Below are 18,488 nucleotides of genomic sequence, written 5' to 3' on the forward strand. Positions count from 1 at the left end.
AGTCCTGCCACCCTAGCTGAGTGTCAACCTTAGCGCCAAATTGCAGGGCCCTCCAGGAGTTCTGTCCTCTCAGCCTCAGGCACCCAGAATCCTTACCACAGCCCCCAAACTCCCTGCTGGGGGCCTATCTCCCCCTCTGGTCACAGGCCGCAGGCTTCCTTACTGTCCCCCGGGGCCTTTGCACATACTGCACCCCTTGCATGGATTGCTCTTCCTCCTGCATCTCCATGGCTCCCTGCTTCTTCATTCCATCTCCTCAGAGAAGTCCCGCGTGACCCTCCTGCACGAAGCAGCACTTCCAGTTCGGCCTCCTCCCTGGTGCTGCTGCTCCCTGACAGGCTGGGTTGCAGACTGGTCTGTTGATCGTCTGCCTCAGCATTGCACGGAGCCCACGAGTGTAGGGACTGCCTTCCTGCCACTGTGACCCCAGAATTAGAGAGCACCCAACAGGGTAGATGTCTACGCAGTGTCTGTTGCATGTGTGGGTCTGTGGATGCTAGGTTCGCTCTTGCTGGAGGTGGAGCTGGACTTCCTCCAGGGAGCCTCCCTGTGTCCTGAGTTTTGGATGCTGTCTGGGGACAGTCTTCCCCAAGCTTGTGTTTTCCACATGGAGCTGGGGGTGCTTAGCCATAGAGAAGGGCTGTGGTGTGGCAGAGGGAGCCGGGGACACACAGGGACTTGGGACGCTCTTGAGCACAAGCCAACAGGAGTAAGACCGCAGGGCCACTTCTTGGTCCTTATACAGCAGGATCCAGAGAGGGATAGGGCCTGCCTGGGCTCCCAGAATGGGGCAGGGCAGGACCAGGACCAGAATGAGGCTTGCATTCCTTGGCCAAACCTTGGGCAGCTGAGCTGTCCGGCAGCCTCAGCAACTTCATCTGTAAAGGGGAGGGGGGCCCCCCGAGAGGGGGGACGAAGGTCTGCCTGCAGAAGCTGTGAGGGTAAACTGTGATGTGGAATGCAGGGCACAGGGTGGTGCCAAGCACACACGAGGAGCCTCCAGAGCTGAGTAGCATCCTGCCTGTCTGCCTGCGAGGCCTTTAATTGATTTCTTTATTTATACAGGCACCATGGGATGGACACCTCAGAAGATGGGGCCCCAGGGGAGCTGTGCTGACCACCAGGCAGCTCCAGTGGGTGGCTGAGGTGGACAGCAGGGCTGGCTAAGCCCTTCTTGGAAGATGCACTGGCATGTGGGAAGAGGCTGTGTGAAGGGTCAGGTGGGAAAGCTGTTGGAGGGTCAGGCCTGTGCCAGACCTCTGATGCAGTGGAGCCGGCCACTCTGCTCTGAGCAGCACCAGTCTTGCCGGCTTTATAGGGCAAGGGACAGGGACAGGCCTCAGCATCCCGGGAGGTGCATCTGTGCAGCACAGTTCCCAGCTGCAAATGAGGCTGGGAAGGCAGCTGCTGCCTTTTGCCTAGTTTCAGGGCTCTTTGGGGCCCCTCTCCAAGGTTAGTTCTGTGGTAGGTTTTCCTGCTCCCTCCACCTGCCACGGATCCTGGCTGAGGACACTTGGGTCCTCCCTTGTCCAGCTCCAAATTCCCAGAAAGGGTTTCCCTGCCCGGAAGGAGGTGTCCCCAGCCTGGAAAGAACCCGGCTCTTCCAGCTAAAGTCAAAAGGGCAGAGCAGAGGCTTCTCCCAGGGGGCTCAGGGCTGGGGTGGGAATGACCTTCCCCTTCCTCAGTCTGTTTCCTCGTCTGTACAATGCAGGCTCAGGCTGGAGTCTGGTCTGCCGTGGGTGAGCTATGCTGGCACTGAGCACAGCCTGCAGGGGGCACACTCCCCTCTGTTGCCACAGGCCCTGAGCCTGAGCTCTCTGGACGCTGCAATAGCTCTGGCCACCATAGCAACTTGGCCTCCCAGAATTCCTGGAGAGAGGGCTCCTGGGGGTGGTGACCCAGCAGGAGGGACACTTCAGAGACCCAGAGCGTGGTTGCGAGGCCCACTCAGTATCTAGCTGGGAGGGTCCCACAGAGATGCTAACAGAGAGCAACCCAGCAGAGCCCCGCGCACTGCCCACCACATCCACACCTAACCAAAAGCCAGGATCGGCATGTCTGGGCAGCTTGGCAGCACCCAGGTCAGCTTTCAGTCCACCTGCCCTCTTCACTGTTTGTGAGGGGAGGGAAGGCCCTGCTGGGTGGACCAGGGCAGGAGCCACCGGACCGTGGGTCCTGAGCCAGGTCTCAGCATGCAGGTCCTGATGGGGAGGGAGGCTGCCCTTTCCAGCCCCTGGCCTGTTTCCACACAGGAGTGGTGGGTAGTGAGGACAGGGGTGGCGGGGGTGGGGTCAGGGGGTGTCCAGGGAACCCAGGCTGTTACCATTGGAACTCGGGCGGGGGGTACGCCGCCAGCTTCACGGGCAGCTTCACCAGCTCATCTCCTGCTGTCGCCTCCAGGACGGGGCCCTTGAGCCACTCCACGCTGATGAAGGGCTTTTCTGCCATATGGGGAGGTGGGGGTGGGGGGAAGCCAGTGTAAAGCAGAGGCAGGGCTCACTGTCTCCCCACCATTCAGGACCTGCCGTGGCACCCTGGCACCCCAGCTGCTTACCCTGCAGATGGGACTTGCCCGGTGCTAGGGTATGGGAGCGGGGCAGATCCGCACACAGGGTCCTCCCATCTGGGCACCTTCCAGGTATACCTCCCCTCTGCCCGGCTGCACTATGACCTCTGATTCGGGCCACACTGCACACCAACTCTTGGGATCCAGGCTTGGTGACGGCTCCCAGCCCCGGCCGTACCATGCACAATGACCTCGGTGCTCTCCCAGAACCGCTGGTCCCCGTTGTTGGCCTCGCACACGTAGGGGCCCAGGTCACGCTGACTGACGTTGTGGATGGTCAGGATACTGGAGAGCTCCGTGTGGGTCTGCTGCGAGCGCCGCTCTGGCACCCACTTACCCCGCTCCGCCTGCCCGTGTCAGGGGAGCCAGGGTCAGAAGGGAGATGGGCTAGGGACACATGCCCAGCCTTGGACCCAGACCCAGAACTCTCTTTGGGGCAGGAAAATCCCCTGTCAAAGAACTAGGGCTTCTGGAGCCCGTGGGCCCCCCCCAGACAGACTGTGTGTACTGGGCACAGGGTGGATGAGAACAGCTCCCAGAGACCCCTCAGGACATGCTGGGCACAGGGTGCATGCTGTCTAGGGGACTCTTGGGACATGGGAGTATGGGGTGAGTATGGCCAGGAGGAAAGAGCCCTGGCAGGCTTGGGACCTCACTTGCTTCCCGGGATAGTCCCAGTCGAAGGTGACACCTGCATTGAACTCGGCCCACACGGTACAGTTCAGGACTAGCTTCTCCCCAACCAGCAGTTCCAGGGACTTCTTGGGGAACAGCTGGATGTCATAAAGCTCATTGCCTGGTGACACACACACACACAACAGTGACTCGCACATCCACAGGGGATTCACACGGCACACCCACTCCCACTGAGACCTTGGCTACGGCACAAGCTTAGCCCCACCTGGGGAAGCGGATTGTGGGAGTCATGCCCGGGTCCCTCTGCAGCCCACCTCTCAAGGTAGAGCAAGTGGCCCCTGGGCTGACTTGGGCCTACCTGTGATATGCACGAGGAAGGGATTGGAGCGGAAGTCCTGGCCACCCAGGGTGGTCTCACACTGCAAGTACAAGGTCTCCCGCAGCAGCGGCACGGGCACCCGCATGCCCCTGCGGTCATCCCACACCACCTCCTGCTCGTCTGGCCTCAGCACGGAGTTTTGCTGGAGGGAGATGGCAGCTGTCAGGGCCCAGCTGCCCCCTGTCTCCCTAGTCAGACCAGAAGCCTCCTTTCCCAGGGACTGGACAGGCAGGCTGGATCCCGGGATGGGGATGGAGGCTGTACCAAGCACAGTGTGACGTTGAGGCCCGGGATGGACACCAGGCAGGGAACCCACATGAAGTCCTTCCTTTTGACCAAGAGTGTGTGCGGCTTGTTGATGAAAGGCTGCTCGAAGTCTGCAGAGAGGGGGGAGGGAGGCTCAGTGACTCTCTGGGGGGCGGGGGACAGCAGGGACAGCCCCCCAGGACTGGTCAGCCTGTGACTACCTGCAAGCCAGGGATGGCAGGCTGTAGGGGGACCTGCAGGACCCCCACTGTCCCTGCCTGGACTTGGCAATCCCATGTGAGAGAAGACTGGTCTCACCTCTCACAAAGATGTAGACACTGGCCGCGGTGGTGCCTTCGATTCGGGCTTTGATGTACTTGTAGGAGCAGCGGTAGCTGCCTGTGTGGTTGGCTCGGGCCTCGTGCAGCACCAGCTCCTTGCAGTAGGGTCTGGCGTCGGTGCCCTCACAGTCCTGCACAACCCCGGTGTCCACACTGTCCTTCTCCCCCTTGGCTGGCGTCTCTTGAGCCCCTGGCCAAGTCCACTCGAGAGGGTGCTGCCCCCTGGCAGAGGATGGGGGAGGTGAAGAGGGGCCCAGCTATAGCCCAGGGGGAGGTTCCCCAGGAGTGCCCTCAAAAACAAAGACTCATCCATAGCTTGCCCATCCCCAGGATAGGTGAGTTCGCAGGACAGCTCAGGCCCACAGCATGGACTCAGTCCCGAATCCTGCCTGGGCCCAGGGCCTGAGTGTGGTGGGCTGGTCTCAGATGACAGCTGGTGCTCATGCAATGTAACATCTCTGGGACCTGTAGCCTGTGTAGGTGGCTGGGTGGTTGTAGGGGGCCCAAGATTCCATGCAGTGTGGCTGGTGGGGTGTGGGGGGTGGGGTGTGCCCCAGAGTAAGTGCGGGTCATCAGGGGCCAGCCTGGGACTAGTGAGAGATCACATGGGGTCAGTAGGGGTGTGTCCGGTGGATGGGGTGAATGTGGAGTGGGTATGCGGTGTGTGTAAGTGTTTGTAGCTGGGGGCATGGGCTATCTATCCCTCCAGCATAGTGCATGTACTCACGCTCCCTGGGATCTCCATCCCCACCCCTGAACCTGAGGCATCTCTGTGCTGGAGACAGGTTGTCTTCTGGGTCCTCAGTCACCATTGCCTGCCTCAGCCTCCTTCAGCCTCCTTGACCTGCCAACTAGGAGGGACCCAGGCCCTGGCCACCCTAGGCTGGGGGCCAAGTACCTGCAGGAGATGGACAGGCTGTCACTGGCGTTGATCACGTGGGTTTCCTCCGTGATGTTCAGGCTCGGGGGAGTCATGGAGTAGCCACTCACTAGACCTGGGGAGGAAGACAGGGTGACTTGGTGCTGGGTCACGGGGTCAGAGGGCAGACACTGATCAGGTGGCAGTGGAGCCCTCTCTGTCGGTGGGAGCAGACCCAACACCCTGGCATGTACAACTCTAGTGTCATGACCTGTAAGGCCCCAAGATAACCCATCACCTTCACACAGCTGGATTTCCAGTCCTGTCCTTAGATGGAGGCCCACTCAAGTGTGTCTGAACAAAACCTGGATTCAACGCTGACCTCTCCCCACATGGGCGCCCCCGGCCTCACTGAGCTGCTGACATGGTGAGACGGCAGGGGACCTCAGCCCTCAGGCCTCTACTTCTCTGGGGGGAAGGCCTGGAGCTCCTTACGCTGACTTTGTGACCTCCTATTGCTGGAAGCTTCTTCTCCAGCCCGTGCCCACTGCCGGTGGGAGCGCCAGCTATCCCCGACCTTCTCCAGGTGCAGCTGCCTCGGCCAGGTCCCCTGGTCTCTGCCTCACGTCTCCTCTGACTCCACAAACGTCTCTCTCCCCCGCGAAGGCCCCACCTGCTGTCCCAGCTTCCCCATTTCCCCATAAGGCTTGTTCTTAAACACACGCAAACCCGCCTCTCCTCTTTAACAACCTTCCCCGTGTTCTCCCTGCCTGCAGAGCTGAGTGGGGCCGGGCACCTCTGCCCGTCGGGACCCAGGTCCTGCTGCCCAAACCAGCTCCTATTGCCAGCAGGAAGGCGTACGTGTCTGTCTGTGTGTGTGTGTGTCCGTGGTACTGTCTGTGAATCTGTGCAACTGTGTGCATTAGTGTGGGGGACCAGCTGTGGGTGTCTGCCGGGGTGCTGGTTTCGGGACGGGGGGGATGCGGCCATGTGTGCGCACATGTGAGGCTGTGTGTGTGTGTGGCAGGGAATCCCGGGTGGGGTGGGGTGGGAGCAGGCCCTGGGGGGAGGTCTGGCCTGGAATCTGGCAGATGCATCCTGCCAGGACCATCCTGAGACAACAGGAAGGGAGGACTGTGTGGCCGGACGCCCAGGGCTGCGTCCTGTCCCTCCCCGCAAGTCCCTGTCCTCCTGGGGAGTGCAGCTCACTATCCTGCCCCCAGTCCCACCAGTCCCACTAGCAGTGGCCTGGGCAGCAGAGGTCAGGCTCCTGGGTCCTACCCAGCACAGCTCCCTGAGGCCTGGCTCCCATCAGGGTGGGTGAAGCCTGGCTGGGGGTGGGATGCGGGGAGGGCATCCACCACATTTGATTCCACATCACTCTGACCCAAGCCACCCTAGGAGGAGGTACCAGGGTGGGGAGCACCACATGCCAGCATCTTATTTCAACACCAGGCTGGCACCACAGGCAATGCCCAGGTCGCTCTCTCTTTCTGTCCTTCCTTCCTGGCCTACCCTTTTGACCACCATGCCACCATGACACACAGCACTGACAGGGAAACTGAGGCCCCCTCGGGAGGCAGCCCCTTGCCAAGCCAGCTGCTGTGGTTCCAGTCTGCAAGACCTTCCCAGAGGAGCTTTGGTGGCATCGTGGATAACGTGCTCAGCTGCTAACCGAAAGGTGGTTGGTTCGACCCCGAGGGAGAAAGATGTGGCATCTGCTTCCATGAGACCGACAGCCTTGGAAACCCGGTGGGGCACTTGAACTCCGCCCTGTGTGGCCACCCAGAGTTGGAAATGACTCGATAGCAGTGGGTTTGGGTTTTTTGTTTTGTTTTTGTCACAGACCAGGGACCCTCCCTCCCTTGCATAAGGGCCAGTATCTTACCCTGTAGGCCCACCTGCCTTGGTGCCACAGAGGGAGAAGGGGGTCCTAGACTACTTCATCTGGGCAATCTGTCCGATCTAGCCTCCTCCTCCCTCTCCCACCCGTGTCCCTGTGGGTCTCCAGGCCTCCACACGCACATCCACGGGCCCGGGGGCTTTTGGGGAGGGAGAGAGATACTAGAGAACAGGGAGCCCAGAACAGAGCAGGCTCTTCTGCAGGAATGATGAGCGGGTAGGGAAGGACCGTGGAGGGCACGCCGGCATTGGGCTTTGAGGGTGATGTAGAAGTTTTTCGGGCAGTGAAAAGTGAATGACGGACAGTAGGCAGATGTGTGGGCTCCAGTGGATGGTGGACTAGAGACAATGATAAGCTTGGCTCGGAGCTGATGGAGGAAGAAACGACAGTGTCCTTTCAGTGCAGATGTTGGCAGCTAGCTAGAGGTCTGCAAAGAGGTCAGACCTGACCCAGACACATGGCCTGGCGTGCAGTCCTGAGGGTGCAGAAGAGAAGACAGGCAGGGACAGCTCCCAACTCCCCACCATTCCAGGTCACTGGATGTGGTGATCAGTGGGGGCATACCACCATGAGAAGGAAGAGCCTCAGGTAGGGGTCTGAGGGTGCCCAAGAAGGCTGTGGCACCCCTTCTCTAGCTGCACACTTTATCAAAGCACATGCCTGACAATAGCCAAGTGAATCTCCTTTAATGGCTTCCCCTTGTTGCCAAAATTAAGTTCAAGTTTGTTAACAGAACATGCCAGGCCTCCCCTTTCTTCCAGCTCCATCTGCTGACACACCTCCAAAGGCCTGGGACTTCTCACCATCACTCCAGGTTTGTTCATATCTTGAAGTCTTTGCCTTTGCTCCTCTTAGGCCTACCAAGCTTCTCACCAAGGGCTAGCTCATGTATGCCCTGGCTGGGGGGCAGCCATCAGTTCTCAGGCAGTACCAGTCTCCTCCTCCTCTGGGCTTCTACTGCTGGCAAACTTGTCAGACTGAGCTGTCCATTTCTGCTCACACCTATATTGTATTCACCATCCTAACCCTTACACAGAGGACATGTGCACCCAGGATTTAGGGGACAGATATCACATAGGGTGTATGGAGGAAGGATCGATGAATGACGGCTAACACAGCCCAACCAAAAACATGTTTCCCCTCGGTGCGTTGGTTTTCAGGCTTGTTCCTGGGATCTTTGGGGCACAGATTCAGAAAACTTCATTGAGTAGATTGCATCAGGTCTAGTTTCTTAGATAGGGTGCTTCATTATATCTTCAGCTAAGCTATAATAATTTATTAATTTATCATCCTCATTTTAAATATGAGAAAATTCAGACCCACAAATGATAGGATATAACCTAAAAAGTATGAAATACTTGCAAAAGAATGAGATATTAAGGGGCTTCCAAGGGAAGCTGTATATGGACCTATGGTTACACATTGAGCTGCCAATCATAAGCTCAGTGGTTCAAACCCACCAGTCACTCTGCAGCCTTTAAAAGAGATAAAGGTTTTGAAACACAGAGGGGCAATTCTTCTCTGTCCTATAGGATCACTATGCGTTAGAATTGAATTGATATTAGATGACAGCAGGTTTTTCTTTTTGGTATGCAAGATGTACAATGTAGTGTATGCATACAACATATGCAATTGGCTGTGCAATATGTACAGAGACTACAAGTTGGATACTGCCAAGCCAGCACACAGCTTGAGAGGAGTGGAAAACAAAAAAGAAAATGGAAAAGGCTCATATTCAGAAGGCGTGAGGGCAATAGAGTGTCAAAAATGTAAGACTTTGTAGCAATTTTCATCAATATTTTCAAGATCTAAATTCTTCTTCAAATTATGCAGTAAATATTTTCAGAACACATTTTAATACATACAATGTCAATGGATAATTTATGTGAAATGCTTCAGAGATTAGGTTGATTCCAAGGTTCTTTATAAGAAAAATTCCAATTTTTAGAGTTTCTGTGCACAGGTGGAAAAGTTGTGCCATATTCTAACAAGACTGGAACACCTTATTTTTAATAAAGGAGGATGAATTCTGACATGCATTTTGGGTTTCAGAACATTTGAATCTCTATTTACTGAACTAAACTCATTACCAGTCAGTTGATTGTGATTCCTAGAGACCCTGGGACACAGTGGAACGTCTCTTGTGGATTTTTGAGGCTCTAAATCTTTATGGGAACAGAAAGTCTCATCTTTCTCTTAGAGAAGCTGGTGGGCTTCAAGAGCTGACCCTGTGGTTAACAGTCAAACACAACCCACTGTGCCACCAGGGTTCCTTATTTATCATTTCTGGTCACCTTTTAAGATAAAAAATTGGAACTGCCTACTGTCCAGTTCCTAATCAAGGTGAAGTGATACTTGGGGAAAATTCCAAGTTCATGTAATTTGCACTGTTCAAAAAGATTTTTGGACCAAAGGACACCATATGAAGTATAATGACCTAAATATTTAGTACAACACACATTAAATAAAGTTAGTGTGTACTTCCTCTGTCTTAGGTTGCCTAACACTACATTAAATTATCCTGGTGTTTTATGGGTGAGCAGAGTGAAGAGTGGTATATGACATATGTTCTGTGTCTCAAAACTAGAGCTGATGGGGGGGAAAACTGGTGCTATTGTTGGGATCAACAGGTCAAATACCAGAAACAATGCTAACATTTGAGGCACCAAATGGGTTGGCCAGTGTAAACAGATGAATGTGAGCACATGGAATGAAAGAAGGAAAGAAGAGTGGATGGATGGATGGATGGATGGATGGATGGATGGATGGATGGATGGATGACAGCATAGAAGGGTGGGTAGAAAGGTAGCTGGATGGATGAAAAGAAGAGTGGATGGACAGAAGGAAGGAAGGACAGAAGGAAAGGAGAGTGTGTGGATGGTCAGTGGACAGATGCATAGGGGAAATGGACCCTGAGGGAGCCTCCTCCTTAGAGACCACCATGTCCCCAAAGAAAGCATTCAGATCACTGTGCTAACACAGAAGCACTGTTCATTCTGCTTTCCCCCGTTGCAGCCATCTCCTTTGTCTCCACATGCCCTGACTTCACCTTCACTGACCTCTCACTGCCATCGAGTCGATTCCAACCCCTACCAACCCTAGTGGACAGCGGTGGGTTTCCGAGACGGTGACTCTATGGGAGTGAAAAGGGTCATCTTTCTCCTGCTGTTGATTTTGAACTGCCGACCGTGCAGTTAGTAACCCAGGTAAGCCACCAGGTCTCCCACTGGGCCCTCAAAGAGTAGTACAACTCCCTGTCTTCTCCGAATGTGCCCTCTGCTTCCCGCCTCAAACTGGCCTGACTCCCCAAGGAGACCCTGCCCCAGGCAGTGGCTGCTCTTACGCCGCACAGGCTGGAGGCTGCTTCCCTGGCTTAAGCACACCTCTTTGAGATTCCTGCTCTGACTGTCCCACCCTCTCCCCCTAAAGCTGTCAGTGCACCCTGCTCACTTCCCTTCATTCTCTGCTGACCAGAGCTCCTGGCTCTCCACCACCGCTCCACCCCAGCTCATGCCATTCTCCATGATCTCAACATCCATGCCGGTGGTGAGTCACCGGCACCCCGGCCTGCAAGATCCTTGACTGCAGCATCCCCACGGGTTTCCTTCCTCTGCCCCTCACCACTCACTCCCGCGGGCGCACCCTGGTCCGGCCACCACTGGATTCCTGACTTCACACATTTTTCTCCACTTGTTCACCTTCTCCTCTTCTTGCTCAGGCGTTCCGGTTCTGCCACGGGCCGTTTCTTCACCCTCACTCAAAATTCCAGTCCAGTTCAAACGACTCTACTGCCTCTCCCCATCCCGCCAGCTCACCCTGGCCACCGATTTCCCGGTCCAGCATGGTCTCCTTGGTCTCCTTGTCCTCTCCCTCCATTCCTACCCAGAATACCACCCTGGCTCCCGAGCAGCTGAGCACCACAGGAGAAAGTCCTAGCTGCAGGCCGGCTGCTTCCCTTGATTTTTCATGTTTGCAGTGAGTCCTTAGCCCTGCCTGGCAGTTCCCAATGTTTCCGCCCACTGCACTCTCCAAGGAACGCCATCAGATGAGGATGGAGACTCTCTCATCTTCCCCTGTCCACAACCACCAGGCCGGGTCTCTGGGCACCCTATACCTCTGACATGCCTGCTCTCCAAAGCAGGCCCCCCATGGTGCCTGGGAGTCCATCTGCCTGGACTAAGTCCCACAAGTAATTCCATTCTCTTTGGATCTCCCATCTGTTTCTCTATGGAATTAGGACCCATCTTCAAAAGCAAAGCCAAGCCACCCTTTGATTCTGTATGTTCCCTGCCCTGTTTCCTGGTCTCCTTCAGAGCAAGAGTTCTCAGAACAGCGGTCTCTGTCCACCTTTTCTCATGCTCACTTATTCACCCACCGGGGTGGGGGCAGTCTTCCCACCCTTCACAGGGCTGTCAGTCCAGACCCCCATGAGCTCCACGTTGCTGATCCAGGGCCACTCTTTGCCCTCCCCCCCTCCCCCCCACTCTCTGCAGCAGAAGCAGGACCCCGATGGCTGGCGGCTCATTCTCTCTTGATCCTCCTCCTCTCCCTGCCCAAGACCAGGCGCTCTCTCGCGCGTGTCAGGCATTTCCAAAATGTCTTTCTCTGCCTCCGAGCACTTCTCTCAGCTCCAGCGTTAAGGATCCAACTGCTGGTTTGACTTGGACACACTGTAGACAGTTGGATTTATAAATTTCCACTCCTAAACTCCAGACTCACAACTAGTTCACTTGAATATCTCTTGTTTCCTCCAGGGAGCGTCTCCAGGTCCTGTAGACATCATCTTGCCCCACTCATCCAGGCCAGCACAAACCCAGTCAGGTTGGATTGGTTCTCAGAGCCAAATCCTTCTCTCCTACCAAGGGTCTAACAACTACACTTGCTCAAGAGTGGTCTTGTGGGTCCACGCTTGCCCTCCTTCAAATCTTCTCTACACAATTGCAGAGTAATGGTCCAAAAATACCTATCACTTTCATGGTTAAATTCCCATTGCTTTTCCAAGAAAACCAAACCAAACTCATGACTGTGGCCTGGCTTTCCCCCACCCCTCCACACCCTCCCTGTCTCCAGCACTATGCAAGTATACATGTTTCTTCCTACCCCAGGACCTCTGCACATGCATTTCTTTCTGATAGGCTTCCTGCCATACCCGGCACACGGCTGGCATTTTCTCACCATCATGCTTCGGTTTTGATATGACCTAATCGCCCACCTAAAACCAGATCCCCCTTTAGGATCCATTTCATCCTCCGTGTGGCTTCCTTCCTTCCACTTATCACAATTTATAATTATCTTATTTACTTGTTTGTTCAACTCATGCTTTTCCGTTTCCTCCACCAGGCAGAAAGTTTCAGTGGGACAAAGATCACAACAGTTCTCTCTTTTTTTTAACTACCTCTCCATGCCTAGCACAGCAAGAATGTTCAATAAATACCCATTGAATAAATAAACAGATGGGTGGATGAATGGGTGGATGGACAGATGGACAGAAGGATGGATGAAATGATAAACAGATGCCTGGACAGATCAATGGATGGAAGGACAGATGGGTGGATGGGTAGATGGAAGGATGTGCATGTGTAAGGACAAACGGATGGATGGATGAGTGGATGGGTGGGTTAAACAGACCTCTGAGGTCTTCCTTGGTGTTGGAAATTTGTCAGAACTTTGGGAAAGGCATTTCCAGTCTTGCAGGACGGACTCCCTGGGGAGCGTGTGCCCTGGTCGGCAGTCCAGAGACTCCACGGCAGCCCCAGCCCCCACCTGCAGCTCTGAAGAAGGCACATCCTTTCCTGCCTTGCTGTTGTCTGTCTCCGCCTGTCCTTCCCTTCCCGCAGCAGGAAGCTGTCATCCTGGCCTCTGCTACACTCCCCCTGCCTTCCTGTTCCTGACCCGGGAACTGGCTTCTTCCTTCCCCACCCCAGGCTCAGCCCTGGCCCCTGGGCCTGCAGCACAGCCATGGGGCAGGCGCCGGGCTGGCCGAGGTCAGCCAGGCCAGAGTGCACACCTCCTCTCTTCGGTGCTGTCAGCAGACCCGGACACCCTCTGGCCTTGAGCCTCAGGGACCCCGGTGTCTGTCACAGGCACTGAGTGTGGGCAGCACGCAGGGACCTGCCACTTCCCCGGGGCAGTGCTGGTACCCCTTGGGGAGGGTTTTTCAGGACCCAGGCACTCCGAGGAGCTTTTCACAGCAGCCCAGGGGGGAAGGAGTAGGAGCTCAGCCAGTAGATGACGAAATGGGGGCTCCAGGCTTCACAGGGACCAGTTTCAGGTCGCTGTGCTGGAGCTCACATCTGAGACCAGGGTTGTCCCCTGCCTGGGGGCCCCTCAATGTCTTAGAACCACCCCTCCTCAGGAAGCTCTATGCAGGCCACCCTGGCCTCTTAGCCACTAGTGGCCCACACCGCACCCCACTTTTGGTCCTTGGCCTTTCAGTTCTAGGCTCACTTCCTGTCGTCCAGTTGATTCTAACTCATAGCATTGCTATAGGACACCAAAGAACTGCCCTGAGTGTTTCTGAGACTGTAAGTCTTCCCGAGAATAGAAAGTCTCATCTTTCTCCTGAGGAGTGGCTGGTGATTTCGAACTTCTGACCTTTCAGTTTGCAGCCACACATGTAACCCATGACCCCACCAGGACTCCTACAGTTCCTTGCTGGTGGTGAGCAAATCGGCCACCAGTTACCATAGGCTTGACTGGGACTCATGGTGACCCATGTGTGCTACAGCAGAACTGTGCCCCATCGCTTTCAAAGGCTGGCATTTGGAAGTAGATTGCCAAGCCTTCTTTCCAGGGTGCCTCTGGCTGGATTTGAACCACCCATATTTGAGTTAGCCGCTGAGCAGGCTAACCATGTGCTCTACCCAAGGACTCCTGACTGTGGACAAAGCCCTTTAAATCACCAACTGTATTTGGCAAAAGGATCATTGTCGAAAAACCCAACCAAACACACGAACTACAGAGAAGGAGAGAGAGAGAGAATTCTATGGCTGTCCTGGTGTGGCCCACAGCGCTTTATAACGAAACGCTCTTCCATCAGCCCCCGACCGGCTCATCCTGTATCATGCGTTCTGTGCTCACCTGGACAGAATGTAAGTACACAGATTCCAGTGTGAGAGGGTCCTGGCCCCTCACCCTGAGCACTGGCCTGGACCCAAAGTGCAGAGGGATGGAGGCTGGCCCAGGGGTGTTCCTGGGAGACTGTCCCCAGACCGATCATTGAGTCAGCAGGGCATGGCTAAGTACGGTGGGCAAGCAGAAGGGGTGAGGGACTGGCATGAGTCAAAGGTAAGGACCGAGGCAGAACCACGCCAGACACTGGTGCATCCTGATGCTCCCTCACCCATCTCCCCACATCTCTCGGATCCTTTCTCTCTCGCCACCACCCTAGGTGCCAATCTCCCCTCCCTCCTGCTCCCAGCAGCCTCCTTTCTGGCTTTCAGTAGGCTCTCTGCTCTTCAGCCCAGACAGGCCATCACCTGATGCACCTTCCTTGGTTCCGCATGGCCATCTAGAGCTAGGCACACCCTGGGCCAGCTTTATGCCAATGCTCCAAGCACGCCACTAGCACACCGGCCACACCCACCGGCCACTTGCCCAGTGCAGCAGGCTCTCCATCACCCACCTCCACTCTGGTTGTTCCCCTGCCGGCCCTCACTCTCCAAGCCGGACAGCTGTCGGGGAAGGCTGCCTGGACCCCTGCGGCAGACATGCTCACCTTTCCTCAGCCCTGACCTACAGCCCAGGCATGATTGACGCCACGAGGCAGCTCTCGGGGCTATGGTGCCACCTTCATGGGACTGAGCGCAGCATGGTCTGTGCGTGCTACAGAGGGCATGACCCTGTCAAGCCACCTGGGACCTGGCTCCTCTCTATTTTCTCCCTGGGTCAGTATTACCAGTCTTCCCTTGGCAGCTGTGCCCAGGGGATGGACAGAGCAAGCCAAGGACCAGGCTCTGGACTGTTGACTGGATCTCAGCTATGGGGGAAACTTGGGCATCAGCTGGCCAGGCCTGCAGGTAGGTTAGGCTGTGTCTCCTGTTGACGGTCCTGGTGCTGAGCAGAGTATGGGAGACTCACACAGAGCCCTGTCCCTTCCCTCCTGGGGCCAGGCCCGTCCATATTGCTGAGGAAGAGGCAGGGTTCTGTCCTGGGATGTTCCCACCAGCGATATCCAACAGAGCGGCTTCTGTGTCTCCACAGCTCGGAGGGAAGAGGGGGGGAAAGTGTCTGCTTCCAGAGCTCAAGGGTGGAGGCCAAGAGCTGGCCCAGTCCCTTCACCTCTCACCCTGCCAACTATTCTAGAGTATGCTCAGAGCCCCGGGAACCCTACTCTGCCCTGGGCACACCACTTCCTCTCTCCATGCCCATTTTCCCCCTTTTGAAATGAAGACTACTGGGAACCACAGTCCACAAACAGCATAAGGTGAGAACCGTGGCTGACTCACACCTCAGAGCCTTTCTCTGTGGGACCTGCATGCTGAGTGCTTCACACGCCCCACCTGTTGATCTCATTGCAACCCTGAATTGTGGTCACAGCATGGAGGCAGAAATCAAGGACAACCTCAGTGGTGGTCAGGGCAGTTGGAAACATACATGTGAGCTAAACTGGGCTTTATAGACTGAGCAGGAGCTTGCTGGGCCCAAGAGGGGGCACCCAGGGCAGGAGGACTTATGTAAAGGCCAGCGAGATGGGCTTGGGCCACAAGATAAAAAAGATACAAAAGGTACATGGTATGGGGTGACTAGACCAAAGGAAAGGCCCCAGGGCCCTCCGGCTCTCAGTGAGTGTATTTCACCTGGTGTTCATCCTGCTCACTAGATACACTCCCTCCTCTGGGTGGTGGTACCCTGCTAGCTTCCAACCTCTGTACCACCAGCTTTTCCACTTCTTCCTGCTGGTCTCCCAGAGGTCTCCTGCCTGGCACCCCCAACTCAAACCTGCCATGTCCCAGACAGCACCCACCAATGGGCAGCTCAACTTAGAACCCCAAGACACCCACGGTCTACCCCCACAATGAGTCCATAGTGAAACAGAGAGTGAATACCCAGTGTTGGCAAGGATATGGGGAAACAGATGCTTTACACAGTGATTTTATAAAAAACGTGCACACACGTGGACCCCCAAATTCTGCTGATACTGATCCATCCTATTAGACGCATAACAGCAAACACCTATTTAGCACTTTCCATGTGCCAGCGTAAGTCTAGCCACTGGTACATAAACCTGCCTCTTCATTACTCCCTGACGTGGGTGCTACTCTTTAACACACTATATCATTTTACAGAGACAGGGGTCTCCTCATTAGTAAGAGGTCATCTTTGGGGAACAGGATTACGGGGGCCTTGGGACATAGATGGTTCAGGGGTAGAATTCCTGCCATCCAAGCAGGAGACTCCCTGCCAGTGCACCTCCTGTGTAGGCACCCCTGTCTGTCTGTAGCGGCTCGCATGCTGCTGTGATGCGGAATAGGTCTCAGTGGAGTGTCCACACTAAAGCAGACGAAAGAGAAAGGCCTGGAGATCCACTTCCAAAAATCAGCCAAAGCGAACCCAATGGATCCCTGTGTCTGATCTGTAACCGATTATGTCCTTGTGCGCGGGGTTGCCAGGAGCTCAAAGAGGCTCAGTGATCTCGAACAACTGTGCTGCTTGGTTAGCATTTTCTCTATTTAAGGAGTGGAAAGGCTTCACGTGATTCTAATCTTGCGCCCAAAGAAGAAAGTGGTTGTATGGTGGTTCAGCACTGGGCTGCTAACCACGAGGCCAGCAATTTGGGAAACAAAACAAAACACAACTCAACTACCAGTCGCTCCTCGGGAGATAGATGAGGCTGTCTCCTCCCATAAAGAGTTACCGTCTCAGAAACTCACAGGGACCGCTCTACCTTGTTCTAGAGGCTTGCTATGAGTAGGAATCGACTTGATGGCAGTGAGTTTATTTGCTTTTGTTTTGAGAATCTTTCTTCCACCACCCCTGGAATAATGGCTCCTCCTATCCCTGGATTCACTGTCCTTGGGGGTAGCCACCCCCAAAAGCACTCTTGGCTCCACCCATTCCCGTTACAGCAGCTGGTCAGTAAGGCACACCTAGTCTCAGACGTGGCGCCAAAAAATATGGTGCCAGGGAATGCCAAGGTCCCTGTTCCCTGCCCCCTCCCGCCGTCCGGTGTTTTCCCAGTCCTGAGAAAGCACTTTGCTCACACAGCTTTCTGACAGTCTGCACTGGATATCTCTGGCCAGAGAGCCACGCCTAGAAATTCTGGGCTGCCTAGCCCTCCAATCTCCCCTCTCACTGACCAGCCAGCTCAAGTACCTCTTCCCTAGCTCAGCAGGTTAGTCCCCACCTCCTGGATCTGCTCACCGATTCCCGGCTGTGGCCAGGTGATCTCCCTAGAACACAGTACCTATCCTACCTAAAGCCCTTCTCCAACTCCTTGATGCTTGTGTGTGGAACCCGACCTTCCCTGAGCCTCCAGCCCCCTCAGCCCGCTGCCCCAGCCTCTCACGCACACTCCCGTTAGAGCTTTTAGCCAGGATGCACCATCTATTGGGAACCTTCTTCTCCACTTTTCCACGAGGCACATTCTTTCCCCATCTCATGTTTCAGCTCCAGGGCCACAGGAGCTGAGGCTCCTGTGTTTAGGAGAGATGGGGGGATATCTAACAGAGCGGTTTCTGTGTCTCCACAGCTCGGAGGAAGAGGGGGGGGAAAGTGTCTGCTTCCAGAGCTCAAAGGTGGAGGCCAAGAGCTGGCCCAGTCCCTTCACCTCTCACCCTGCCAACTATTCTAGAGTATGCTCAGAGCCCCGGGAACCCTACTCTGCCCTGGGCACACCACATCCTCTCTCCATGCCCATTTCCCCCCTTTTGAAATGAAGACTACTGGGAACCACAGTCCAGAAACAGCATAAGGTGAGAACCGTGGCTGACTCACACCTCAGAGCCTGTGCTTTACAGGGCTGTGCTTTACACTTCTGCAGTCAAAGACAAGGGGCTGTGCTGGTCCTCATCCTGGCACCTCAGCAGGGGACTTGGCCAGTGAGTGGGTTTGAGGGTCTTGGGATAAAAAAAGTATAGAATAACATATGTGTAGTTGTGGGGAGGTGAGGGAGGGGAAGAAGAGTGGGGTATGATGGGGAAAAGGGAGACCTCAAGATGCTGAGGTCATGAGGTGAGATGTGGACATGGGTGGGATGACGATCTATCGATTTGGGCGCTCAACTCTTGAAAATCTCTGGGACGCCAAGGGACATATAGCCAGGAGGCTTTGAGAAATTTGGGACCCCAAATCCTCACCTCTCCAGAGCATTCCCTGGGGAATAAGGACGACCTACTCCTATGCCTTCCCCTTGGTCTCCATGACATCTAGGGTATCAGATTCTTATCACCTCCTCGAAACGGCTCATTTGATGCCAGAGCAGCCAGGGGCCATTGTACCCTCTGGCCTTAATTTCTTAATCTCTAAAATGGGGACAAAATGGCCAATATCACATGGTTAAAACGTTCATTTCACTAAACATTTCACATTAGACTCTCCAAGTGTATGTGTGTGTGTGT

General features: G+C 55.1%; 1 protein-coding gene across 1 annotated transcript in view; it reads right to left on the bottom strand.

Annotated features, from left to right (window-relative positions):
• Positions 1-18,488, bottom strand: part of FLT4 (fms related receptor tyrosine kinase 4) — a 45,807-nt gene that overhangs the window by 21,826 nt on the left and 5,493 nt on the right. Inside the window, exons 2-8 of the mRNA XM_004697178.2 lie at positions 5,067-5,163; positions 4,146-4,390; positions 3,846-3,958; positions 3,561-3,723; positions 3,223-3,362; positions 2,745-2,913; positions 2,324-2,441 (exon numbers count right to left, since the gene is read on the bottom strand). Coding sequence (XP_004697235.2) covers positions 2,324-2,441; positions 2,745-2,913; positions 3,223-3,362; positions 3,561-3,723; positions 3,846-3,958; positions 4,146-4,390; positions 5,067-5,143 — 1,025 coding nt within the window. The 5' untranslated portion in view covers positions 5,144-5,163. The remainder of the gene's footprint in view (positions 1-2,323; positions 2,442-2,744; positions 2,914-3,222; positions 3,363-3,560; positions 3,724-3,845; positions 3,959-4,145; positions 4,391-5,066; positions 5,164-18,488) is intronic.

Source organism: Echinops telfairi, unplaced genomic scaffold, assembly GCF_000313985.2.
Source record: "Echinops telfairi isolate 266 unplaced genomic scaffold, ASM31398v2 ScPeMD7_7469;HRSCAF=8507_0, whole genome shotgun sequence".
Lineage (NCBI taxonomy): Eukaryota > Metazoa > Chordata > Mammalia > Afrosoricida > Tenrecidae > Echinops > Echinops telfairi.